This window comes from Electrona antarctica (assembly GCF_951216825.1).
Source record: "Electrona antarctica genome assembly, chromosome: 10".
Lineage (NCBI taxonomy): Eukaryota > Metazoa > Chordata > Actinopteri > Myctophiformes > Myctophidae > Electrona > Electrona antarctica.
In genome coordinates, this window is record NC_136791.1 from 15,603,550 (window position 1) to 15,631,306 (window position 27,757).

At 43.0% G+C, this 27,757-nt stretch overlaps 1 protein-coding gene across 1 annotated transcript; it reads right to left on the bottom strand.

Moving 5' to 3' along the window:
• Positions 1-202: 202 nt before the first annotated feature.
• entpd6 (ectonucleoside triphosphate diphosphohydrolase 6) lies at positions 203-23,111 on the bottom strand. The gene is made up of 15 exons (XM_079513122.1): positions 23,008-23,111; positions 20,467-20,594; positions 19,535-19,794; positions 18,547-18,623; positions 16,588-16,731; positions 14,698-14,773; positions 10,404-10,439; positions 9,691-9,779; positions 7,261-7,340; positions 5,779-5,843; positions 4,758-4,859; positions 4,510-4,647; positions 3,835-3,891; positions 3,260-3,372; positions 203-2,527 (listed from the first exon to the last, which is right to left on the bottom strand). Exons 2-15 carry the CDS (start codon positions 20,478-20,480, stop codon positions 2,444-2,446), a joined length of 1,335 nt encoding a protein of 444 aa, XP_079369248.1. The 5' UTR covers positions 20,481-20,594; positions 23,008-23,111; the 3' UTR covers positions 203-2,443.
• Between the last annotated feature and the right edge of the window lie 4,646 nt (positions 23,112-27,757).

Here is a 27,757-nt window from a genome sequence, read left to right on the forward strand (position 1 = left end):
CACCAGGGCCAATATATAACATGGCACAACACAACCTGTACGGTGTATTATTGATATTAGGCCACAGTTTGGTTAAGAGCAAAGAAAACAAAAATGACTGTTATTAAACCTGGAACAACCTATACGTTATTCTACCTTTCAAGCACCTCTGTGTGTAGTTGTTTGTTTATATATATATATATATATATATATATATATATATATATATATATATATATATATATATAAGCAACATTATTATTTATTTATTTGAATACAAATTTGAATTTTGTCAGAAGACCTGGGTCAGGATTTAGAAGGGGCCTCAGGTGTAAATGGGTTACCCGCAGCTGGCACTCGTTGCTAGGTTACAGTTAAGGTAAACAAGGTGGATGCATATCATAGCGCTGATAATACCAATCATTAGAACAATAATTCTAGACCTTTCGGATATGCATTAATTAACATCTTTGTAATATTTGGGAACCCAAATATAGACCATTTGGTTCCAATTGTACAATCTCAGAGTTACAGACCTGTAAGGGTCCATTTGGTTCCAATTGTAGAATCTCAGAGTTACAGACCCATAAAGGGTTCCGATTGGGCCACTGGTGGTCCCCGTACCCAACGTTGAGAACCATGTGCATCAGAATGCCTCTCAGCCAATCACAACAACGCCAGGTCGGAACCAACTGTGGTGTAATACAATAATACAGCAAACATTATAATGTTCACTGCTTCGAAATTACTTTGAACATCGTTGTGGTCGGCTTGAAAACTCGTACTGTATGTCCAAAACTGATACTTTTCAAAGAAATGGAAAAAAAAATAATAACCCGTGTTCATAATCCAATGAGGGTTGTCCCGATCCGATCATGTGATCGGAAATTGGGGCCGATCACGTCATTTTCAAATGATCGGATTCGGATCAGGAGCAAACAAGTGATCAGGACATCCCTAGTATCAATATTAAATCCATATCATGATATTAGACTGGATATTGTCTGTGATTTTGGATATCGTACTATTGTGATATGGCATAAACGTGTTCTATAAAAAAATATCGGATCTGGAAAAATCGGTACTCAAAATCAAATGATCGGAATCGGATCGGGAGCAAAAAAAACGTTGTTGGGAACTTGGGACATCCCTAGTTCCATCCAATTAAGTTATTATTCAGTCACAAGCTATTGTTAACTTGGTTCATTGGTTCAAAATTGATAAAACACTCAGAAATATTCAAAATAGCTGATCTACAAGGTCACAAGGTGTATGTAGTCACACGCTCTTGTTAATACTTTTCATTGGTTCAATATTTATAAAAAACCAGACACTCAAAAATAATGAAAGTAGCCGATCTACAAGCAGCTCATGACGCCTCGCAAGGAGGGCATTAATATATAGCCTGGGTTCCAGCCTGAATCGCTGCGTTCCGTGAATCTGAATTGTCACTCGCTACTCAGTCTGGAAAGTCTCCTATCTCCAAGGGTGAACTGGACCCGTGGCTTCTGATTGGTCTGTGGTGCGGTGCGGTTGGGGGAAAAAAATACAGTTTGACGCCGTATCAATGTGCACCGCGCAGCTAAATGGTAAAATGGTAAATGGTGCATTTATATAGCGCATCAGGAGCAATTAGGGGTTCAGTGTCTTGCTTAAGGACACTTCGACACTAACTCTGGGGGAGCCCGGGTTCGAACTGGCGACCTTGCGGTTACCATCCGGAAACTCTACCCCTGAGCCACCGCCGCCCACACCGCAGCTACTGCTGTTGCCCTGCAACTGCAACATCCCCTTATATTATCATTCACTAAACTCACCCCACACAGCCTTCGGACTACTGAATCAAATGTTGTCACTCGCTATATTACTGGCACTATTTTGTTTAACAGTTAGAAGCATGGATAGAGTGGCGCTGGCTGATGACGTATTGCCAACAACAAGGCTATGCAACAGGTGACGTTATGAAATGAGAGTCTGCTACCTGCTGGACAGACTGAGTAGCGAGTGACAATTCAGATTCACAGAATGCAGTGATTCAGGCTGGAACCCAGGCTAATTAATATACGAAGAAAAACTAAACTAAAAGTAGAAAAAACGCACATACAAGGTTTCTGCCCGACAACAGCGACGATGATATCAGACGTGAAAACACACAGAACGTGTCAGTTGTACTCTACTGGTTGATGTGTGCAAGAACAGCACAGTTACTGTAGGAGGTATTGCTATAGGAGCGCTGATCCGGGGTCAGTGTGCGTTAAGGTGTACGCAACTACGGCCGGTCGTCATGGAAACGGAGTGTGTATCGGCATGAAGAACACTGCCTATTGGACGGCTCCAATGCCAGCTGCCATCTAATGAACATTCAGAGTAGTAGTTGTATGAAAGTATGTAGAGACGGTCATCAGTGTGTGTGTGTGTGTGTGTGTGTGTGTGTGTGTGTGTGTGTGATGTGGCCTAGCAGAGTTCACTGGTTCCGCAGGGACTCGATGTAGTGAAACGTCGCTCCCAGCGCCCAGCTGGTCTCAACGTCATTGATGGTCCTGGCCAGCTGGAATCGCACACATACAGAAAACACACGCACGCACGCACGCACGCACGCACGCACGCACGCACACACATGCACACACCCATATGCACACAAAGAGAGAAATATGACTTGTTCACAGCAGCCATGCAAATGAGTCAGATCTCACGTAGCCATACAATAAGCCATCTCTACTACTGATATGTCTGCTGACATCTAAATTAAACGGACGCTGTGTGAATATGGCGATACCGTGGCTTTCAATGATTAGTGATTAAACAATATTGTGTCCTAATGTGCACTGGTGTGCCCCCCCACACTAGCGATGTTTCCTAAACAATTAACGCTATATGTCAAACTATGACGTTTTAGTAATATTGTTCCTGCTGTTCTACATGCTGCCAACCAGGTGAAGAAATCACAGACATGCTTTCATGTCATATCCCAGAACATTAGGGTGTTATGGAAGGTGCTTCTGCACATATTGCACTAGTTAGACCATTTCAAATGCTCCAATCTCAAAATAATAACTGAAAATCTACAAGCGACGCATTGTGGGCTTGTGTTAGGCTACTTTTGCTGCGCCACATGCTTCCATAGAAGACATGCTGCTGGCTTACAGTATATGGTTGGTAACTTGGTAACTAACTAACTAACTAACTAACAGTATATGGAATCCAAATGACTGAAATCAGTCGTGGTGACTGACAACTTTAATCCATGAATGTGCTTTAATGGCAGGTTTTAAAGTCTCACCTTGAACTCTTTGTCCGCGGGGAAGCCCAGCTCCTGTAGCAACACTGAGATGTATGTCAGGTCAAGGCAGAGGAAAGGTTTCTCTACTGGAGTCATTGCAACACCGTTACACACTGCAAACACACACACAACACCGTTAAAGACTGCAGTGCAAACACACACACACAACAGTGACAACACCGTTACAGACTGCAAACACACACACACAAACACACACACACAACACCGTTACACACTGCAAAAACACACACACCATTACAGACTGCAAACACACACACAACACCATTACACACTGCAAACACACACAACACCATTACACACTGCAAACACACACAACACCGTTACACACTGCAAACAAACACAACACCGTTACACACTGAAAACACGAAATAGTTATATTATTATCATGCCATACTACTAGAATGCAAAATGTAATGTCCTAAAAGAGCTTAATTAAAAACATTCAATGTCAATAACAGCTAATTTAATGAGATGTTTCCTTTAAGTTTGAACTTTGCAGTCAGTGAGGAGGACATGAGGTAAATTCAATCCACCACACGGCGGCGCCCTGTCACCTCGTTTGGCAGCATCGATGTAGTCGCTCACTTTAATGGTTCCTCCTTTCTTCTCATCTGACACAGAGAGAAGTACAGTTAAATAAATCCTTTCTTCTCATCTGACACAGAGAAGTACAGTTAAATAAATCCTTTCTTCTCATCTGACACAGAGAGAAGTACAGTTAAATAAATCCTTTCTTCTCATCTGACACAGAGAGAAGTACAGTTAAATAAATCCTTTCTTCTCATCTGACACAGAGAGAAGTACAGTTAAATAAATCCTTTCTTCTCATTTGACACTTAGAGAAGAGAAGTCAAGTTAAATAACAGTGTTTCTCTTGGCCAGAAGCTGATAGTGTGGGTGGAGGTTTCAGGTCTGACCCGTGCACACGAGCGCATTTTTTGTGATTTATTTTGTTTTTTTTTGCCTTTTTTGGCCTATTCGCGACCACCTACTATAAATCATACTGTGGTGGCTAGTCATGATTGTGTGGTGGCCCGCCACACAATAATGCATATATAGGGGAAACACTGAAAAAAACCTTTATTCTCATCTGACATAGAGAACATAAGTCAAGTTAAATAAATCCTTTATTCTCATCGGACACAGAGAGAAGAGAAGTCAAGTTAAATACATCCTTTCTTCTCATCTGACACAGAGAACATTATAAGTACAGTTAATGGGGTTGGTACCTATAACTTCCAGGTCGACGGCTCGGTCGTAGTAGTAGGAGAAGGCGTAGAAGTCCACATCCACCTCTGTTGCTTTCACCACCTTCCTGTACAGAACCTTCTCCACCTTCCTGAGACAGGACTCGTACACGGGCTCCCCTGAAACAACACACACATCTATGGTATCTGGAAGAGTTGTGTGTGTGTGTGTGTGTGTGTGTGTGTGTGTGTGTGTGTGTGTGTGTGTGTGTGTGTGTGTGTGTGTGTACCTTCTTTCTGTCCTCTGACAGTGTAGAGTGTGTCAGCGTGTTCCCATGGACCAGTGTATTCAGGAGGCAGACAGGGACTTACCAGCTCAGAGCTGCCCCCTACTGTACAGAAACAACACACCAGGGAGAATGAAACAACATAATGAGACTGATGTCTTAATCCTTGTATACTTTGTAATATGAAGAATAGCAAGGATGTGTGTACGCATGCGTGTACGCATGCGTGTGTGTGTGTGTGTGTGTGTGTGTGTGTGTGTGTGTGTGTGTGTGTGTGTGTGTGTGTGTGTGTGCGTGCGTGCGTGTGTAACAGAGACAGACAGTGACATACAAAAAACAATCACAACTGACTGTCTCAGTGAGAAAGAGATGGAGAGACAATAGAAGACTAAAAAGAGATGGATAGACAGTGAGAGACAGAGAGTGAGCGAAAGGGACAGACAGAATCAGAAATACTATTATTGCACCTTAAAAATACTTTAAGAAAAAGGGTGAAATGAATTTGCCAGGGCTCCTCAAACTTGCAAAAATATAATACAACTATATACATCAGCACATAATAAAAAGATAAAGCGTTAATTTAAAATGTACTTTATTTAAAACATTATTCACTAAAACATCACCTTTGTGTATGTCAGGATGCTATACTTATTTAAATGTCTCATTGCTCTGTAAAATAAAGTTCTTTGTTGGTATTTTCAGTGAGAGAGAGAAAGGGAGTGAGAAAAAGACAGACAGACAGACAGACAGACAGACAGACAGACATACAGACAGACAGTAAGAGAAGGACACAGAGAGAGTTGCCTCTCTCCAACCTCGATGAGGTCTTAAATCTCAGGCCATCGGTTAAACCATGCAACAGCTGGTGGCCAAGGAATTAATCTTGGTGCTGCTGCTGCGTTATTAAAAGCTTAGATAATGGCTTATTTATCTGCAGGGCCGGGCTCTTTTTAAAAGGCAAAAGATGAACGGCAAATTGGAAAAAATTAATAAACAGTAAGAGTTGAGAGAGGAGAGCACATACAGGGTTGTCCCTCCACGCCTCCCAGCACGGCAAGCCTGGCAGACATCAGGCCCAGACCCAGGTAGCTGCATGAGGAGACAAACATGTTACATCTATGTTAAATGGTGCATTTATATAGCGCCTTTATCCAAGGCACTTTACATAGATTGTGCATTACATTCACCCATTCATACACCAATTGCGGCGGAAGCCATGCAAGGTACCAACCAGCACATCGGGAGCAATCTGGGGTTCAGTGTCAGGAGCCGGGATTCGAACCGCCGACCCGTGGATCATTGGACGACCTGTTCTACCTCCTGAGCCACAGTCACCCCTATGTTAGTCTCTCGAGACAGACTGTTTTCCCTTTGTTTTGCAGATGGGTTCCCAGAATGCATCTATGTTAATCCAATGAGACCTTAACTTTTAACCATTATTTTAAACTTTAGCTATTGAAAATTAGCAGATATACAAGCTCATAGCACGGCTCCGAGTACCATGTTACGAGCTTGTAGATCTGCTAATTTTGAAAAATCGTTAAAATGTGAACGTTTTTAATAATGGGGGTCCGTGGCAAAATACACATAATTCTGGGGGTCCTTGACATGAAAAAGCTTTTCAGAAAACTGTCAGGATTTAGAAAACATTTTGTAAAATCTGGTCTCAGGTCTTAAAGGACCACTTCACCACTTTTCAACATCTCTTCATATAATTGGTCCTCACTAATGTTCAGGATAAAACACCACCCTTTTTTCCTACTCAATCTGTGTCTCATAGGAGGGCTTTGGGCAGTTCGGACACCCTTCCACCAGTGACATCATCATTAGGCAGATTTTGTTTTTGTTTTAAGTAACATATATTTAGATTTTTATTATCGTGAGAACGATGGCTTCAACTTTTGCATTGCAACTTTTCAGGAAAAGAAAGCCTGCCGTTTCTATTAGCTTGGATTCACAATAGATGATGTCACTGTTGGACGTGTTTCTGAACTGCCCACAGCCTTCCTATGAGACACAGACTGAGTAGGAAAAAATTGTGGTGTTTTATCATGAACATTAGTTAGGACCAATTATAGGAAGAGAAGTTGAAAAGTGGTCCTTTAATTGTTTAGACATGACTGCAACCAGTGTTGATTTAGTTGACTATAACTATGATGAAATTTTTTCTAATTCTATTTGTCTAAACTAACTAAAAACTAAGCTATGGTGGATGACTAAAACTAAGACTAAATATATTGACAATTTCGTAAACAAATAAAAACTGGACTAAAATGTTGGGGAGGGACTAGTGGAGAAGAGATCCAGTAGAACTAAAAGACAAGTCATTTTATATATAGAGATACATACAAAGTCAAAGAGTGCACTGCTGGGACCTTGACTGCATTTGTACTATTTATACTACAATTCTTTTGGCTTGAAGCGAGCCCACATTCTTTCTTCAGGAACAATATTTTCTAGTTAATACTAGTATTAGTAGTAGTAGTAGCATTAGCAGCGTACTTACCTGTGTGAGTAGAGAGTATGAGTGTAGTTGAACATCTGGACTGAGCTGATGTAATCTATAGGTGAGGTCTGGATGGTTTTCTGCACAGAGACATGAATGAAGTATTTATTTTAACAGTCACCGTACACACTCTACAGCCGCGGTTCACAAAGTGGGTTTTGTTGATTTATTTTCTCTTTTTTGAATGCTGTATCATTACAATTATGTTTATCTAATTGAAAGGTGCAGTGTGCTGTCAGGTTTTGCACACTAGCAATGAATGATTCATATTGTAGTAGGCCTAGTGGCTTCTGTTTATGACTATGAAACGGATCTGAATGATTTTCATTTTTTTCAAGTGTTTAATACATATAGTTCCAATGGCATCTAAATGTAAATGTGTGGTTGTATATGCTTATTGGTGTCACGAAGATGAAGGGGTACTAACATTCTTGAATACAAGATCAATATCAACATCTTAATACTGTCCAATAATTAGATAGGGAGGGGCGTGAAATGATGAAAGGCAGTTTCTGCTGTCAAAATATGACTCTCCAGTCAAAACAAATCTATGTGGTTTAAATAGACACTAGTGCTTTCTAGGGTATGATTTGGGGCCATCCAAGGAGTACCTGGGATAAAAAGTTTTTAGTAGTAGCTGTAGGGCCTACAGCTACTCTACAACAGTACATTCTGGTAGGATAGTAGTGAAACAGTGAACACAACTGTTTTCTCTTTAATCAATAGGCTCTATGCTCTTCCTACTTCCCGGGACCCTTCCCTACTTCCTTCACTGGTGTTACCGATTATACCAATGATGATCTCTCAAGAACAGATTCTGAGCTGCGCTACTGAATCTGTCAGCAGGGCCATTCAGAATGTGAATAATACATTGTTGATGGCGGGAATGAAAACACAGGCACACCACAGGAAGTGGAGGGGTGAGGGCGGGCCAAACGGACAACATCCTGTTATACACATTCTATTGGGGCCTACCCCCAGGTCCATTGGTTCCAATTTGTACACTCCCAGAGGTATTATGGGGGTCCTTGAAATTAAAAGGTTTGAGAACCACTGTACACTAAATGGAACAGAGCCTTAATTAGTATCATCGGTAACGCCTGTGAAGGAAGTAGGGAAGGGGCCCGGAAATAAGAAGAGTTATTCTGTGTGCATAAAGCCTATTAAAACCACTCAACATACTTCACAGACGGGGTCTCGGTCCCCTCTTTTTCCCCCCTCTATGCCAAATCTCCTTGACAAAAATAAATAACCAGTAGTAATACAAGTTCGTTCACACACACACACACACACACACACACACACACACACACACACACACACACACACACACACACACACACACACACACACACACACACACACACACACACACACACACACACACACACACACACACACACACACACACACACACACACACACACACACACACACACACACAAAACTGGATCCGTCTTGCAATTAGATGGAAAGAAGAAATACAGGGAGCTAGGGCGGGGGTCTCTTTGTAATCTGTAGTTGTAAAACTCATTTGACTCCGGGGCCAATGGTCAAGCGAGGGTCGGGGGCTTGAACCGAGAGGAAGAGTACATGTCTGACCTAGTTGAAGCCCACCCTCCTCTTCCTCCTCTCCAGTTGGTTATCTATCTAGCTAGCTGGGATTAGCAGGGTATTTACAGATTAAAAACCCCTTAAGATACAAGGCCATTCGCCAACGCATGCTGAAGAGAGAGAGAGAGAGGGGGGTCTTCATTAGAACTGAGGAGTGAAGGTGATCGGTTCACTGATAGTGCTGAGCAATCTTCGCATAATAGGTCGTCACTAAAATGATTAATAAAACATTTTTAGTACCATTATTAGTACCATTTTTTTTCAAACTCTGTGTCTCGAGGATGTGGACACATCGTGTGTCCACATCCAGTGACATCATCGTTGTTTTATTTTTATTAATGCGAGTGCACATTCTCAAGTTACTTTGGTGCACTTTCTTGAGCTATCGCCAGCAGCCTGCCTCACTGAAAAACACAGCGGAAAAATATTAATACCCGATATAAATCCATTTCCGTGAAAAAAAACAACATGAAGCGAATCGGCATCGGATTTTGCAATTCGACTCCTGTGTTTTTACCCAGAGTTATCAGAAATCACAATCAATCGCAGCTGCGGTCCCAAGTCTGCACACTGCGCACATCCATGGGCATGGACTAGTGTCGATACCATTCTTACCCGAATCTATGATACGCAGAAACACGCGTACACACTCAAACTCAGACACAACATGTCAATCAAGTGTGTGTGTGTGTGTGTGTGTGTGTGTGTGTGTGTGTGTGTGTGTGTGTGTGCGTGCGTGCGTGCGTGCGTGCGTGCGTGCGTGCGTGCGTGCGTGCGTGCGTGCGTGCGTGCGTGCGTGCGGTGGCCGAGGCCTACCTCGTCCTGAGGGGAGAAGGTGATCTGGGTGGAGCCGCCTCCCAAATCTAACATACCCACTGTGGGCGTGTCCACTCCATGAAGACCACCTGGACAGACAGACAGACAGACAGACAGACAGACAGACAGACAGACAGACAGACAGACAGACAGACAGACAGACAGACAGACAGACAGACAGACAGACAGACAGACAGACAGACAGACAGACAGACAGACAGACAGACAGACAGACAGACAGACAGACAGACAGACAGACAGACAGACAGACAGACAGACAGACAGACAGACAGACAGACAGACAGACAGACAGACAGACAGACAGACAGACAGACAGACAGACAGACAGACAGACAGACAGACAGACAGACACAGACAGACAGACAGACAGACAGAGACAGACAGAGACAGACAGACAGACAGACAGACAGACAGACAGACAGACAGACAGACAGACAGACAGACAGACAGACAGAGTGTATTTTTTATAAATATTCAGTTCATGACTTCATGTTGAATTAAACCTGTTTTCTACTGTAAAGCTATATAAACCACACCACTGAGACAAAAGGACTGGCAGACAGACAGACGCACTCACGTTAATACTTGTGTGTGAGTGTGTCTACGTGTGTGAGGGTGTGTGCGTGCGCATGTGTGTGTGCATGTGTGTGTGAGTGTGTGTGTGTATGCGTTCAGCAGGAGATAAGCCTTACCAGTGAGGAAGTTGACGGTGATCCAAGCTGAAATCCCTAAATGGAGGGAAAACAACAAACAATCGTTAAGCATTTAGTTTGAACGTAGAAGACAACAACAATCCCGTCCAGAGTGTGACAGCGTCCTGACGCTGTAGCCGAGGCAGGGCCATTAGCGCCCAAACACTTCATCACCACCAGCTTACTGAGGTATCATGTCTTACCGCCATGTATTAGTGCTGACCCCTGTGCACCCACCGATCAACCACCAACCCACCGCACCATTTAGAAAACTAGATCATTGACATTTACACTAAATCTCGTATAAGGAGAGTTAATGCAACAAACAAATAAACAAGGCGAGAGCTAGAGAGAGATGATGATGATGATGATGATGAGAGCACCCCGAGCATTAACCACTCCATTAACCACTTAAAGCCTGTCAATGCAGGTCAATATCAGATATCAAATCCAGATATACAGTATTATTGATTTCAGCTGCTCCAGTTCCAAGTTGACCCATTTTAAGACTAGACAGCCTACTGTCGATGCACGGGAACGATGCACATAAGGCTTTGGTTTTCAACCTTTTTTCATATCAAGGTCCATTATTTATTTAGTGTAAACTGCAACCAAATGTCCTATACAATGTCTCCCTCTCAGCTGTCCTACTGTCTGTCTGTCTGTCTGTCTGTCTGTCTGAAAAGAATGAATGAATTAGTAGCTGAAAGTCAATGTGTTAACAGTTTTTTTTAGAGTAGCAGATCCACAAGCTGGAAACGCAGCTGTCTGTTTCTTCTACAACCTCTCTCTCTCAGCTTTCCTACTGTCTCCCTCTCCTACAATGTCTCCCTCTCAGCTGTCCTACTGTCTGTCTGTATCTCCTACACTGTCTCCCTCTCCTACAATGTCTCCCTCTCAGCTGTCCTACTGTCTGTCTGTCCTACACTGTCTCCCTCTCCTATACAATGTCTCCCTCTCAGCTGTCCTACTGTCTGTCTGTCTCTCCTACACTGTCTCCCTCTCCTATACAATGTCTCCCTCTCAGCTGTCCTACTGTCTGTCTGTCTCTCCTACACTGTCTCCCTCTCCTATACAATGTCTCCCTCTCAGCTTTCCTACTGTCTGTCTCTCCTACAATGTCTTCCTCTCAGCTGTCCTACTGTCTGTCTGTCTCTCCTACACTGTCTCCCTCTCCTACAATGTCTCCCTCTCAGCTGTCCTACTGCCTGTCTCTCCTACACTGTCTCCCTCTCCTACAATGTCTCCCTCTCAGCTGTCTTACTGTCTGTCTGTCTCTCCTACACTGTCTCCCTCTCCTATACAATGTCTCCCTCTCAGCTGTCCTACTGTCTGTCTCTCCTACACTGTCTCCATCTCCTACAATGTCTCCCTCTCAGCTGCCCTAATGTCTGTCTGTCCCACCTACACCGTCTCCCTCGCAGCTGTCCTACTGTCTGTCTCTCCTACACCGTCTCCTTCTCAGCTGTCCTACGGTCTGTCTCTCCTACACTGTCTCCCTATCAGCTGTCCTACTGCCTGTCTCTCCTACACTGTCTCCCTCTCCTACAATGTCTCCCTCTCAGCTGTCTTACTGTCTGTCTGTCTCTCCTACACTGTCTCCCTCTCCTATACAATGTCTCCCTCTCAGCTGTCCTACTGTCTGTCTCTCCTACACTGTCTCCATCTCCTACAATGTCTCCCTCTCAGCTGCCCTAGTGTCTGTCTGTCCCACCTACACCGTCTCCCTCGCAGCTGTCCTACTGTCTGTCTCTCCTACACTGTCTCCCTCTCCTACACTGTCTCCTTCTCAGCTGTCCTACTGTCTGTCTCTCCTACACTGTCTCCTTATCAGCTGTCCTACGGTCTGTCTCTCCTACACTGTCTCCTTATCAGCTGTCCTACGGTCTGTCTCTCCTACACTGTCTCCTTATCAGCTGTCCTACGGTCTGTCTTGCCTATAAACCACTGGCTTAGAGCTCAAATGTGGTTTGTTAAATATTCCGACAGGGTCTGAGACTAACAGCAACTTTAAAGGAAGAATACTGTATTCTTAAAAACAATAAGAAATAGGCCTTATTATAGTGGTTAAGGACGAAGCAATCTTAAGCTCATCGTAGAGAGCCAATATTCTGAACTATTTGTCCCAATAAACATTACAAAAAGACTAAATAACCAATCTAACAGTATTCACTGAGAACGTTTCGCGGAAGGAGACACTTTTCGGCCTCAGAGAAACCGGCATCATATAATCGCTTTAGCTCTCCTGCTAGATTAAGTCAGCCATTATCCTGCATGGCCATAATTGCTTGTATGAACTACTTTAAAAGGATTGGATTATAACTGCCGCTCTGCTCTCTGTGCCCTTAACAAACGTACACTTATACAATATGCGTTTAAGTGTGATTTCTTTATGCATGCAGCAGTGTGTGTGTGTGTGTGTGTGTGTGTGTGTGTGTGTGTGTGTGTGTGTGTGTGTGTGTGTGTGTGTGTGTGTGTGTGTGTGTGTGAGAGTGAGTGAGTGAGTGAGTGAGTGAGTGAGTGAGTGAGTGAGTGAGTGAGTGAGTGAGAGTGTGTGTGTGTGTGTGTGTGTGTGTGTGTGTGTGTGTGTGTGTGTGTGTGTGTGTGTGTGTGTGTGTGTGTGTGTGTGTGTGTGTGTGTGTGTTTAACATACACATTAGTGCTTTACACCATTACACATTGTGATAGACAGCCGAGAGGTCATTACCGGTTCATACTGTAACTCGTGCACACGTAGCTTTAAATTAAGTGTTGCAGCGTCATCTTTGCTTGTAGAATGTAAAATAAATTCTCTATCGGCCATATAAGTCATCATCTGCAACTCTCGAATTCATTGCCAAGCTACAGGGAAACACGTCTTATGAAAACGACTTGAGAGCAGCTTTAGCATTTTGGGTATGATGAGGGATAAGGGGTGGCGCAAGATAGGGCCCAAGGGGTAAGGACCAGATAGTCAAAATAGTCTTAAAATAGTTTCAAAACATTTAAAAATAGTGAAAATAGCCCATATACAAGCTCACAACATGACACAATGCAGCACGTTGTGAGCTTGTATATTGGCTATTTTTGCTATTTTGTGCACGGCACCGTTGTGGGACATAGTATGAGATGATAATTATAATTAAAGGAGTAGTTCACCAATTTTTTTTTTATCAATTACACATCCCATCAAGCCTTGAATTCGTGGAAGTGAAGTTCATGGTTTTGTTTTGTCGCATTCCTGAGCCAATAATCGGTAGCCTGGAAACCAGACGAATCTGCCACAGGGAAAATAAAATAAATGCACTGGGCAGATTGCTCCTCAGTTTGAATTACATTTTGCTCACCCCATAGTTGTGGGTGACCAATCAGAGCCCACTATTCAAAGTGAGACTTTTTTGCTGTGAAGTTAGAATCCGTTTGTAACCGCCCCTTGGAAATAAGTCTTCCACACCAAACAACCAGACTACTACGTATCTATTCTACACAGTGATATTAGCCTCACCATGCCAGGCTCGGTCAACAGGAGACTCTATGAGTCTCCGCCGATGGCCAGTCATCAAATAATTGGCTCAGGAGTGTGACAAAAACAAAACATTCTCCATACATGAATTAAATGCTTCATGCGTTGTGTAATTGATAAATGGTAAATGGTGCATTTATATAGCCTTTACAGAGATTGTGCATTACATTCACTCATTCACACACCGATGCCGGAGGAAACCATGCAAGGCACCAACCTGCACATCGGGAGCAATTAGGGGTTCAGAGTCTTGCTCAAAGATACTTCGACACTAACTCTGGGGGAGCCCGGGTTCGAACTGGGAACCCCATCGGGTTACTCTACCCCTGAGCCACCGCCGTGGTACTTTTCGGGGGTGAACTTTAAGCTGATTGGAAGCACTGGTTGGAATAACGTTTTCCTTCCACACGCTACATTCAACCAGGGAAACTCTCCCCACCAGGTGAAAAAAGCAGCTTGGACTCCTCATGCATTGAAGGAAACATGAGATCAGTCCGTTGCTCTCCCCAGGTTGGCAGAGGAAGTGTAGCGCCTAGGATTACATTAAATAATTGACACTAGGTGAAAAGAAAATGGTTACAAAAACGTGGGATAAAAAAGAAAAAAAAACTTCTTCACTTCTTGATAATTCGATGAATGAAAATAAAAGTCATCGCTAAATAAATAATGGGTACTAGTTGCAGCCCCGGCTACTGGCGTGATGTTTTTTTATGAATGACTGAAGACAGAGACATTCCGTACCTACTGGCGTGATGTTTTTTATGAATGACTGAAGACAGAGACATTCCGTACCTTCGTCTGTCCCGTCCATGATGGACACGCTGTCGCCTCTGGACACGAACGGAGACTCTGCAAACACCGCCCTCACCTGGACAACACGGGAACAGCAAAATAAATATATAAATATATATTTCGAAATCACATTTTTCGGTTACTTTGCTATTCGTATACTATTGCTATTAGTATACATAGTATATGACTCAAGTGGTTAAACGCTTTCAGCCGCCACACTATCAATCACCATGAAGCCAGGTGTGTATATTCTAATCTAGTGAAGCAATAAAACAAGACATAAAACCACTCCTGGATAAAGTTGTCGGTTTACAGTTTACACCTCACTATCTGTACCTCTATGAAAATGAAATACTTTTTTTTCTCCAAAAAATGTATCTCACAATTTTGTAACCCGTTTCTTTCACCCGATGCCAATGCCTATCCGCTGCAATCCTGGGTGCTACTCTCCCTCTGCAGCACCCCCCCCCCCCCCCCCCCCCTCTCTCTCTCGGAGGGGGAGGGGGGGGTGACTATGGACTTTTAAGACCTTTTCAATACTAAATTGTCAAATATTATATATATATATATTTATTTTCACAATATTTATCTGTGGAACAGAATTAAACTGTCAAGGTGAGGGGAGGGGGGGTCCCCCCAGTTCAAATATGATTCTTTTGGGGGGTGGGGCCGAAAAAGGTTGAGAACCACTGGTGTACAATATGTTGTGTTGATGCAAATCAATGGAACGTGCGTGTTTGGAACACCAGCTCCCTGTAGGCGCGGCTGTTAGCACCGTGCCACTAGCTAGCATGGATTAGATTTAGCCGCGCTGCATTATTGCAATTGACTTGCTTTAGCTAATATCCTAGCGGCTAGCTAATGCGCCCAACCCCGGCCCACACACACACACACACACAATGCTACTCTTCATTATTTTAGGGAGTGGAGGGGGAGAGGGAGGGAGAAAAAGTCTATTAAATCTTTTAAGTAATCAGTAATAACAGGACAAGAGGTCAGTCAGACTCAGACAAAATGTTATTTAATCTGAAGCTTTGGCCTCGTTATCAGACTGACTGAGCTAAAACACAGGGGCCACAGCGGGATAACCATTAAAACATGCAAGCGGGCGTCATTATTTTTGGACAGATTTTTTAGAAATGAAAACAAATAGTGAAAATAGCCGATCTACAAGGTCACACACAACACATTGCGATGCCATGCGTTGTGACCTTGTAGATTGACTATTTTCACACTATAAAAGGCTTATACTGTCTGTCGGGTGGAAACCTCATATGTCCAAAACTGTTACTTTTCAGGATTCCAATTCAAAAGCATCACAAATAGCAGAAATAAGTATACATCAGAGGGCGAATCTATCAGAATGATAATCAGTACTTTATTCTCAAATTGAGTTCTGTTTGAGTGAAGGAATTATGAACTATTTTTGTCTTTCTCATAATGTGTCGCTTTGTGCCACGTGTCAAGCTTGTAGATCTGTACTTTTGATGCTTTTGTGTGACACTGTAGTATGATCAAGTAGCGCATTATTTTACGGAAAAATCTCTTGAATGGTGTTTCGTAAGAAAAATATTTCCCTGTGGGTTCCATGGAATGCGGCCTACTTTATAAAAGATCTCTCTGCTGTCCTACTGTCCGTCTCCCTCTCAGCTGTCCTACTGTCTGTCTCTCTCAGCTATCCTACTGTCTGTCTTTCTCTCAGCTATCTACTGTCTGTCTCTCCTTCAGCCCTATCTGCCTATCTGACTTGCACGCCAATTATTTAGATATTTTTTTACTATTCAAATAGCCAATCTACATTGACACATCGCAAGCTTGTATATCAGCTATTTGAACTATTGTCAAATGTCATTTAAAAAAGTAAAAAACAGGACAGACAGACAGTCCTACCCGGTCCAGTAGGTGAGTGGCCTTCTCCCCGGGCAGAAGACGGAGTCCTGCTGTAGCCTTGAGGACCAGAGGACTCCTGCTCCACATAGGAGCAGGAATGGCATCCTGTGCCACCGCCAACAGCTCCAAGATGCCTGCTTCACACTGGGAGAGAGCAGAGATTGACCAGTTATACTGTCTACTCTGTACACAATAAACACAAATTGTACTAAATATATGGTTCTTTGGACGGAATACGTTCTATAGACTAGAGCAGGGGTTCTCAATGTTTTTGGCTGGGGACCCCCGGAAATGCTTTGGCCATGTCTCGCGACCCCCCGCCCTTCCCCCCTTCCCCACCCCCAATACAAACTGACTGCAAAAATAACCTTAATAATAGAGAAAATATGTCATAAATGAATACTGAAACCAGATCTAATCATTAAGGAAAGTTTATGCATGTACTATTAGTTGGGTTGTTTACGACAGTTCTGTGACTGTGGAGAGCAAAGGTCCGTTTCTCAATGGATTTGTCATCTAGGAGGGTTATTACACAAATTGAGCCCCCATGTAAATCGCAAAAATGCGGGGAAAGTTCATGAGAGCCCCAAATCCATATGGCCACCATCAAAATCCTGTTAAGGCACAATAAGGCAAAATTGCCTAAAATTCATTCTGCTTTCAGTAGCATGTGACGTGTCAAACCTGGGGGGTTTCATGATTCTGAATCCATTCTAAGCATTAGTTTTGCACAAAAAACACTCCTCCACGGAACTGCCGTAAATGACCCAACTATATGTAAACTCTTCATTTCCATTTTCCAGCCATTCAGTTGCAAAAAATAATTATAATAATATAATATAATATTTTTTTCGTGTTTTTTTATAATTTGGGGACCAACCAAAATAATTTGGCAACAACAACCAACAACTTGGGATGCCCAAAAAGGAGGCAAAAAGGCTGGCAAAGTATTGTGGTGTCTCTGCTATAATTGGCAGCCGTCATATATGGCGGAGACGCTGTTACTTATACCCATATAGAGTACCGAGTGACATGCCTGTTCTCGTTCTCGTTCTGTTCTCGTTTACAGTAAGATCCATCTACAACCTTTTTCATGTCAAGGTCCATTATTTATTTGGCATTTGAGCCACAGACCACGATTTGATGAGATTTAGCCTCTCAGACCCATGCTGTATTGAGAGATAACAGGCAAACGATCAAATAACATTGAGAGCGTAATATTACACATAAGGGTCCATTTGGTTACCAACTCTCCATCATTTAGCTGGGGACCACCTGGAACCCCCTCACGGACCACTGGTTGAGAACCACTGATCTTAGGGCGGATTCACACTGAGTCCAATTGATTAAAACTGTTCCCGAATATGATTGCCTGGTCCCCGCTGGCCATGATTCACATTGGCCTTGATTCTTCCATACCAGAGTACACTTCATTCAACTGTAATGGTACTTATGTGCCTCAGAGGGGCGCTGTGGATTATGGGGCTTTGGACTTATTTTTATCCTTAGCAGAAGCCCAGGTGTTTTAGTTTTTCCCGGCTTGCGGATTATCATTTCTTGTCAACATTCAAGTACCACAATGTATGTAAATTATGTGTCATTATAAAAATATATGAATTATATATGAGCAGTCGACTTCCTTCTTTAGTACGGATGCCGGATGGCTTTCAAATTGCAGCAATCCATTTCCGGGTAACGGTTGGGTGCGCAGGATTCACACCACCACAACATGAAATCGCCCTAAAAGTACCACACAACTGACGCAACTATCGCGACTATCTGTGACCGCGAGTGAGAAGCTCAAAGTGGGAATATAACGTTGAGGCTCAGCTGTTTACAATGCAACGCAAATACCAGCAGAAGTTTGGATTCACCTGTCATGTTTTCTCAACCATATCCAAAGAAGCACTGAAGAGAGTTTTTGCACAACATGTGTAAGTGTGGTGTGGTGAGGTGTACCTTTTCAGGATCATCAGCGTAGGCAGACAGACCTGGTTTTATGGCTTTGAACGTCTCATGGGCGAGCGTAGGAGCTTCTGTGGGAGAAGACACCACACATGAATGAAACACAAACCAGTGTTGATATCGTCAACTAAAACTATGATGAAAAATGTTGACAAACTACCTTTTTTCACGCGTTGTGAGCTTGTAGATCGGACTAAAACTAAATGACATTTTATTCAAAATACTATGACTAAGCTAAATAAAAAATTCTGTCAAAATCAACACTAACACAAACAAACCATTTCTAACCCGGTTCCTATTCTGAGCATGTTGGCTGTAGGTGTTTACATACACACTGTATAATAGTGTTTTACCTTTAGCTGGTCTGTGATTACATTACAGCCACCACACCCTTCTCTCCTACACTGTCTCCCTTACCTCTCTTTCAGCTTTCCAACTGTCCGTCTCTCCTACACTCTCTCTGTCTCAGCTTTCCAACTGTCTGTCTCTCCTACACTGTCTCTCTCTCTGAGCTTTCCAACCGTATGTCTCTCCTACACTGTCTCTCTCTCAGCTTTCCAACCGTCTGTCTCTCCTCCACTGTCTCTCTCTCAGCTTTCCAACTGTCTGTCTCTCCTACACTGTCTCTCTCTCAGCTTTCCAACCGTATGTCTCTCCTACACTGTCTCTCTCTCAGCTTTCCAACCGTCTGTCTCTCCTCCACTGTCTCTCTCTCAGCTTTCCAACCGTCTGTCTCTCCTCCACTGTCTCTCTCTCAGCTTTCCAACTGTCTCGCCTACACTGTCTCCAATTTAAAAAACAGCAAATATAGCAGATCAGCAAGCTTGAAACACGGTGTGAATCTGCCATTTTTTATGCTTTTGTGTGACGCTGTAATATGGTCAAGTAGTCGGGCGTGAATTTAATGGAGATAAGAGGTTTATGCCCGACGACAGCAACAGTATAATGGTGATATGGATTAGAAGTAGTACACTTCACGTACCGCTGTCCTCCAGCTGGAACTTGAACACGTGGACTCGTGTCCCCGTGCTCCCGGCGTCAAACATCACTCCGTACTGGAAGCGGGCCCCTCCGCCCCCGCCCCCGCCGGCCCTTGCCCCCCCCGCCACCACCTCGGCGGGGGTGGGCCGGTAGTGGGCAGGCTCTCTGTGGCCCAGGGCCGGCCTGAAGCCGTCGTAGTGCCGTTTGACGAACATCAGGTAGGTGACGAGGCAGCCCGCCACCAACAACACACTGGCAAACCTGTAGTGGGCATGGGACCGTTATGAACATTAACCAGTGGTACATTTACTTACTGTAAGTACTGTGCTTAAGTACAATTGTGGGGTATTTGTACCTTGCTTGAGTACTTCCAATTTACAATCTACAAGTTCACAATGCGCCACCACCACACACTGGCAAACCTTGTGAAAATTACATGTCACCATTTTTTTATTTTTTTTTACTACATTTTTATCCCATGATTTTGTAACCCATTTTTCATCCGGTTACAAATTACAATTGCCTAAACTGTAATCATGGGCAACATGTGGTGCTTCTTATCACCTGACAGTGGAGGGTTTACCCGGTAGGACATAGCGCGTGGAAGGAACACGTTATTCCAACCAGTTGACCGGGGGGAGGCTGTATAGAGACCAGGATTACAAATGTTTTTTGTGAGGGTACCTACCCTAGGGGAGACGGGGAGATTTTAGCAAATCGATTTGTGTAGGGAGCGTACCAAAATGAGAACTGAGAAAATGAGAAATGAAAGCGTACCAAAATGCACTCTTTATAGGTCGGATTTTATATAAGTGGTACTGTGGTTCAACAAAAGCTAATTTAAACTTGTTAGTGTATGATTGGCGGAGGACAATTGCACGATAAATCACGACAAAGGATAATAACGATTATGGTCCCATCCAAATGGCCAACCTGGGGATCCTCATGGTGAACTCCGACCCCTCCTACGATCATTCTGCTCCGTCCCGTTCAGCCTTAGGACCTCATCACGCTCATCATTATCATCATCGTCATCACGGGGAGGTCAAAGGTTGTGCTTCCTGTAGGAAAAGACACAGGAAGGATTATAAATTAATTTGTGTTAGAGACGGATAGATGTACAGGTATGGATGGATCATGTACAGTAGAGGTGCTCCGATCAGGTTTTTGGGGACTGATCCCGATCACCGAATGTTTTTCTCGGCCGATAACGATGTGATCTTGTGCGTAAGGGGAACATTTTACTAGTATTTACAAAAATATATGTCAAAACTGTGTGAGGGGTGGAAGGGGAGAATATTTAGTCCTGTCACAAATATGTAAAACGATATTATACTATATACCCCATTGGCCTGAATATAAGACTACGTCGTTTATACAGTATATCTGATTGACTTTCATACCACTTAAATGGTATAGATTAGGATCGGTTCCTCCAGATCAGGTAAATTGCCGATCACCAACACATGGGCACCGGTCACGAGGACGTCCCATACTAACATATGTGGATGTACTCAAGAAAGATGCAGGAGTGCAAAGCACCAACGAGCTGGCCGGATGTATGGAGAACCGGGATGACTCGAGGCGACGATGGAAGGCTCGTCTGAGGACGACCTAGAGAGAGCCGATCACCGATCGAGTCATTTGGAGCGAAAATCGGCAGATCACTGATCGTGTACGATCGATCGGAGCACCTCTAATGTACTGGTACGGGTGGATGTACAAGACAGTGTGGATGAATGTCATTGCTGTCGGGCAAAAATCCCTTATCTCCATATTCTAAGTTTGTATGTATTTTCCTACTATGATCAAGTCCTACTTGATCGTTACAAAAAAGCAGATCCACACGCTCGTTTGGAGCTTGTGGATGAGGACAATATACTTCATTGTGTACAACAAATAGTCAATCAGATATTTTGATTGTTATATTAAAGAACATTGTATTTTAATGTGCCCTGTCCAAAATAGGTTAACAGTGCCAGGGTCATATAATCTTACAGCAGATATGTGTCTTACATTATACAAATACAACCGAGTACTGAGACAGCTGTGTGCACAATCTTTCTTTACTTTTGTGTCGTGGTGTGACATCAATTGTTTGCGTTTCTGCCGAGCTGAAGTGTCATTGTGAAGGATCCAGTTTGTATTGTTGGTTGCACTATGAGTCAGTGGATGAATTGAAACACACCTAGCAGCAACAAAACAATAAAAGCACAACCAGGGAGGGAGTGCTGTAGCCATGCCAACCCAACCCGGATTCAGGTGATTCCTCCTGACAGCTGGCAAAGAGAAACATTGGGCATGTCACAAGTGTGGAGAGGACATTACTTTCTTTTAAAGACCCTTTTCAATTCAGAATTAGGCATACCTTACATAGAATTGAAATTACTTCTTGCCTTTATTGTCGGTTGCTGGGTCATTTAATTATCGTGTATATTTATCAGGTTAGGTATGTCAGGCCCTGACCTGACGAAGATGTGACCGATACATCAAAACGTTGTAAAATTGTACTTGCACCCTGTGAATAAAATAGAGGCTTAAACTGTCTGAGTTGCTCCAGTGGCTTCCTTCCTCTTGCTACCTGTCCTGCTTCTGAGATGGACCAGATTAGCCTAACAGGCTTGAGGCGCGATTGGAACTCCGTTTCAGCATTAAGGAATGCTGTCATGCAGGAATAGTGGTGGAATGCTGACAGCTCACAATGTCTCACCAGAAACATAATTTGATCGATTTAAAAGGATTAAAAAAAAGAACTCAAAATACTCCCTAACAAATTACAAGGAGCCTAGAGGTTGAATTTACCTGATTCATATACGGTATCGTTAGTACAACTCGTTACAAAAATGATATATTTAATTCTTCAGGGATTTCATGGACATTTGTTTTACACAAATTACTTGATAAATGTAACAACATTTTGCACAATAGAGAGATGTACTCATCTCTCTCCCAGTATAATTAAGGAGAATTCCTACAGTACACTGTCTCAATGTTCTATTTGAACATATCTGAGGATGACTCTGCAGAAGATATATATATATTTGACCAAATTGCAATTGTATTTCAACAGGTCGAATATAAAATATGATTATAAAATGGGACAATATTCTGCACAATGAGAAGCTACTTCAACGTTTGGTAGGACATTGTGATGATGACAGCAGTACTTTTGTGTTTTTCTACATTGGGGTTATTTCTACTGTCACTGAAAAGTCTGAGTAAGCCTACTTATATTTTACTAACTTAAAACACAGCTGGCAAAGTCTCACGGCGTATTAAATGAAAATGTCATAGTCTCATGTATGATATTTAGTTTAACAAAGCTATAGAAAGATTTATGATCCCTCCAGTAGAAGAAAAAATAAGTCTATGGTTGTATCAATCTACTACAGACCTAGAGAGCGCCGAGATCAAAGGGTTTAATTGAAGAAACAAAAGGCGAAATTAAGTGTAATGAATTAATTCCACACATACCTTATTAAGGTATTGAGATGAGAATGAGATAAAGAAGATGATGTCCAGCAGCTCCGAAGCTGTCTGTCAACCTCTCACAAAAGTCCCCGTTTGATGACGTCGGCTGCAAGGTCCCGCCCACCGGTAATGACGCGGGCAATACCGAAAAGAAATAACAGATCTCCAAGATCCCAGCCCCCAGCTTGTCGCGTCCGCGACGCGCTGTGAGTTTGTAGATCTGCTATTTTTTCTGGCTTTTCCTACAAGCAGATACATTCTGGAATCAGTGGTTATTTGTTCGTTTCAATTTCCCTTTAATCTGAGTTTGTTTTATCGCACAAATGTTCATTAATGCGAATTTGGAACATGGGCTACTATACAGTTTAGTAAACCAGTTGATTATTACTAGTTTTTTAGTTTATTTGTTGTGATATTACCCTGCCTTGATGCCTATGCAAAACTCACTGAAGAAAACACACACACGCACGCACGTTGCGCACGCGCGCGCGCACACACACACACACACACATACACGCACACACACACCACACGCGCGCACACACGCACACACACACACACACACAGAGAGAGAGACACGTACACACTGACACTACATACAAACACACACAAATGCAGATAAGCTTAAAAAATGTATGGGGGTCAAATCAGTTTGTTTATTAGTTTCTACTTTCTAGTGACATATGAGAACCAATTAAGATTAGATCATAGTCAACATGGCATTGAATGAGGGCTCCATGTCTTGAGAGCACTTGTTGACAAAGGATGAAATTCTGCATGTCCAAAATCTTGATCTTTCATTGACTTTCTTGAAATTCTGCCCACAATCCTGATCTTTGATTGGCTTTCAGTTTGTTGTCAAGAATACAGTGCAAATTCTTCCGTGCTTGAGATTACTATATCGTCAACTCTGACCTTGAAATCACTTGTATTTACATTACTAAAGGAATGTTTGGACCCAAATGTAATGGATTCTGTTTTACCAAGGTGCAATGACAGTTTGTTATCGGAAAGTCAAGTACGGATTTTGAGTTCAGAACAGAGGGCTTCCTCAACTTGCATTTTGTCCTCGGCCGAGCTTAATTACTTTTTTCTGGGAACCTCCTGCAACCACCCCAAGAACCCTATACTTTGAGAACCACACCACCCCTATCAAGTCAAATTCCATTGTACGTGCAGACCTGCTCGGTGACAACAAGTGTGCCACTCTTCAATCAGACAGACCGAGGGCCGGTTTGTTTGACAAACCAGATAACTGTCATTCTTTAACAAAGCAGACCCTCGACCGGCAGAAGCCTGACCTTTTGTTGCTTTTGTTTCGCTTTCCTTTCCAAGGTTTCCCTCCAGTTTTTTGACATGCAACGAGGCAGCAGAAGCCAATTACATTCTCATTGTCCCCTGGCGACAATATGGCAGCAGCTGGTGTCTCCTCTCCCCAGTGTGCTCCCTGGTTCTGTTAAAGTTTAGCCGCGTGTGGCAACAGGCTCCTTTCTATTCATTACCTCAATTAAGAATCATTAGTACTGATATATATGGGCCAATCTGGAGAGGCCCCCGGGGACCAGACACTCTCTGGGGGCCCACCGAGCGAGCACCACCACGCACAAACATGCATGCATGCACCATGTGTGGCAGTGCTGATTTTGACAGCAAACTTTGATTTGGTCATAACATAAGTCTTTTGAGTAAAATGTATTTACCGGTAGTTTTAGTCATATTTTTGTCATGAAATGTTTTACTTTTAGTCGAGTTTTAGTCGACTAGGTTAAATATAACCTAGTAATAATATAATCTATAGTTTTTATTTGTTGACGAAATTGTCAATATATCTTCGTTTTAGTCATCATAGCTTAGATTTTATTTAGTTTTCGTATGTGAAAAAGTTTTAGTCAACAAACCTAACAATGACACAGTCGGACACACATGCATGTGTAGCGACAGTGCTTGCGGTAAATACTTGCACACAGCACAAGTAAAAGCCTTTTGTGATGATGAAGGCTGTAGATTCTATCAGTGTTTTCTGGGGAAGAAGTGAACAAGTTGGAACATTTTTAAATAAAAATATTACATTCAAGCTGTTTATGTTGGGATATGGGCCAACATTTCAATAACGGTGCATCCCTATAGTTTTGGAATAAAGACTCATTGTTTTCTTAATTAGATTATATCGGTTTATATCGGTTATTGTCCATAACAGCAATTATTATATCGGATATCGATATCGGCCCTAAGGTATATAGGCTACACACACACGCACGTGTGTGTGTGTGTGTGTGTGTGTGTGTGTGTGTGTGTGTGTGTGTGTGTGTGTGTGTGTGTGTGTGTGTGTGTGTGTGTGTGTGTGTGTGTGTGTGTGTGAGAGTGAGTGACAGGCCATAAAAGGACCATATGGTTGTATGTCGGCTGCAAGGTTCAGATGCAACGCCCCCCCCCCCCCCCCATGCCTTTCTCTGTTATCACTGATCAATAGAAGGGTGTGTGCGTGCATGTGTGCGTGTATGCAAACTGTTGCACTATTGACTTGATGTTGAAGGGAGTACCAAGCATGCATGTCTCTCTCTCTCTCTCTCTCTCTCTCTCTCTCTGTTATCTATCTAAGTTTATCATGTACTGAAAATAAGGTTTAATAAAGAGGTCTTGTCTTGAAAATCAATCAAAATCTCTCTCTCTCTCTCTCTCTCTCGCTCTCTCTCTCTCGTCTAATTTATCTCCCTCCTCTTATTTCTCTATCTTTCTCTGTTCCAGTTGATATCAAATAGGTTCTATATACACATTGCAGCAGCCATATTGGAAAGAAATTGGGCCTCTTCCTGACTTCCTTCACAGGTGTTACCGATGATACTAATGAAGGCTCTCTTCCATCCTGGTCAAACAGAGTCAGGGTGCTGATATTAAGCATTTCGGCTCACTGAAAACACTCCAGAAACACTCCAGTGAGCCCACTACACCAGTGGGCCTCATGTGGTCAAGGGATGGACCCTCATGGTTCCTTTGGGGGGGTTCCAAATAGCCCCTTGCGGGACCCGTGTCCATTTGGTTCCATTTTTACATTCTCCGAGTTATGGCCGGGGGTCCTTGCATTTATAAAGTTTCAGAACCACTGCTATCTTTATCCCCCTCATCCTCCCCTCCCCCCCCCTCTCTCTCTCTCTCTCTCCCCCATAACACACACACACACACACACACACACACACACACGAGTAGCTCTATTGTATGCGTTTCACTCCAGATGTCCATCAACAGCCGCAGCGTAAAGAGGCCCCGCCCCCCTGGGACCCTGCATATTGTCTGTCACAATTAATTTGTTAACCATGTGCTAGCAAGACGCCACTGAGGTTAGACACCAGTCACACCACCGGCAGTAGACACCCTCCTCCACAGATCAATGGCAGCGTTTAGCTTTGGACCGCAATGGAAATCACCATCACCACCAAACCAAAAGGCTTTCTTGTGTTTTCATTCTAGGTGATGCTGACCTATATGTTGCTCTTGTCATTCACCAAAATAAAATCAATCAATCTGCTACAGCTACATGAAAGAAAGAAAGAAATAATATGCACGGCGCAGTGTTGACAGTAGCATTTTCATGTCAAGGACCCCACAATCTATATGGATTTGGCCATGGACCCCTCCTCCTGCTTTTTTGTTTTTCCAGGGGCCCATTCTTTTTTGTTTTTATTATCGCAAATACATCGGCGGGCATGCTATATTAACTCCCTGTAACCGAGGTTGAGATGGCTTTGGACTGTGCAGAGGAGGGAGGAGGGGAGAAGAATGCTGAAGATGGAGCTGGAGGAAGGATGCTGACATTATGTCACATATACGACTCACGTCTATGACATATGACTCAAAATGTGGGCAAGGTTTTTTCAGCCGCGATCAAAAGCCCACATTGACTTACATTACATTATGCAAGTTAAATATTTATAAAATGTGAAAGAAATAAGTTTAGGTTTGCCAAGTTGTGCTCCCGAAATGTGGCGCTGATCTGTCCAACAGTTGTCTCCGGACAGACAGACAGACAGACAGACAGACAGACAGACAGACAAAAGAGTGAAAATAACAGATCTACAAGCTCACATAAACAACACGTGGCATCGTGTTGTGAGGATGTAGATCTGCTATTTTCGGCCTATGGGCAAATCCCTACATTTATACAGATATCGCAACCTTTCCAAAAACATATAACCTTTAATCCTTTATGCATTGTAGTGCTTTAAATCACGCTCTTGTTAACGCAGGGGAGAAAGCCTCATCACTCCGTGGTCCATATATGTAATTTATTCTATAAGCTCCTAATAGCTTTTTATCATTTAATGGGTCGGGCCGTACGTGCTTAATGGTTCTGTAATCTTTGGAACTCGGTGGCACAACATTTTCATCATAATGATGGTGACAACAGAGGCCTAGGGGCCATGTTGCTGAGTGGACGGTAATCGTCAGGGAGATTTACATACAAAATGACATTTAGAACAATTACGACATCACGTCGTCGAGACTAGAGGCACTTTACGCCGCTGCCGCTAATCCAACTAAGTTGTTAAGCGAAGGGAGAGTGATGGAGAGAGATCAGAGAGAGAGAGATAGAGAGAGAGAAAGAGAGAGAGACAGAGAGAGAGAGAGAGAGAGAGAGAGAGAGAGAGAGATGGAGACTTGTCTGCTCTTTGCTGTAAAAGATATTCATCACAAACTTGTGAATCCTATATGTGTAGGCCTACTCAACTTTGGTTCCAAGAATTTGGGCAAATCACTT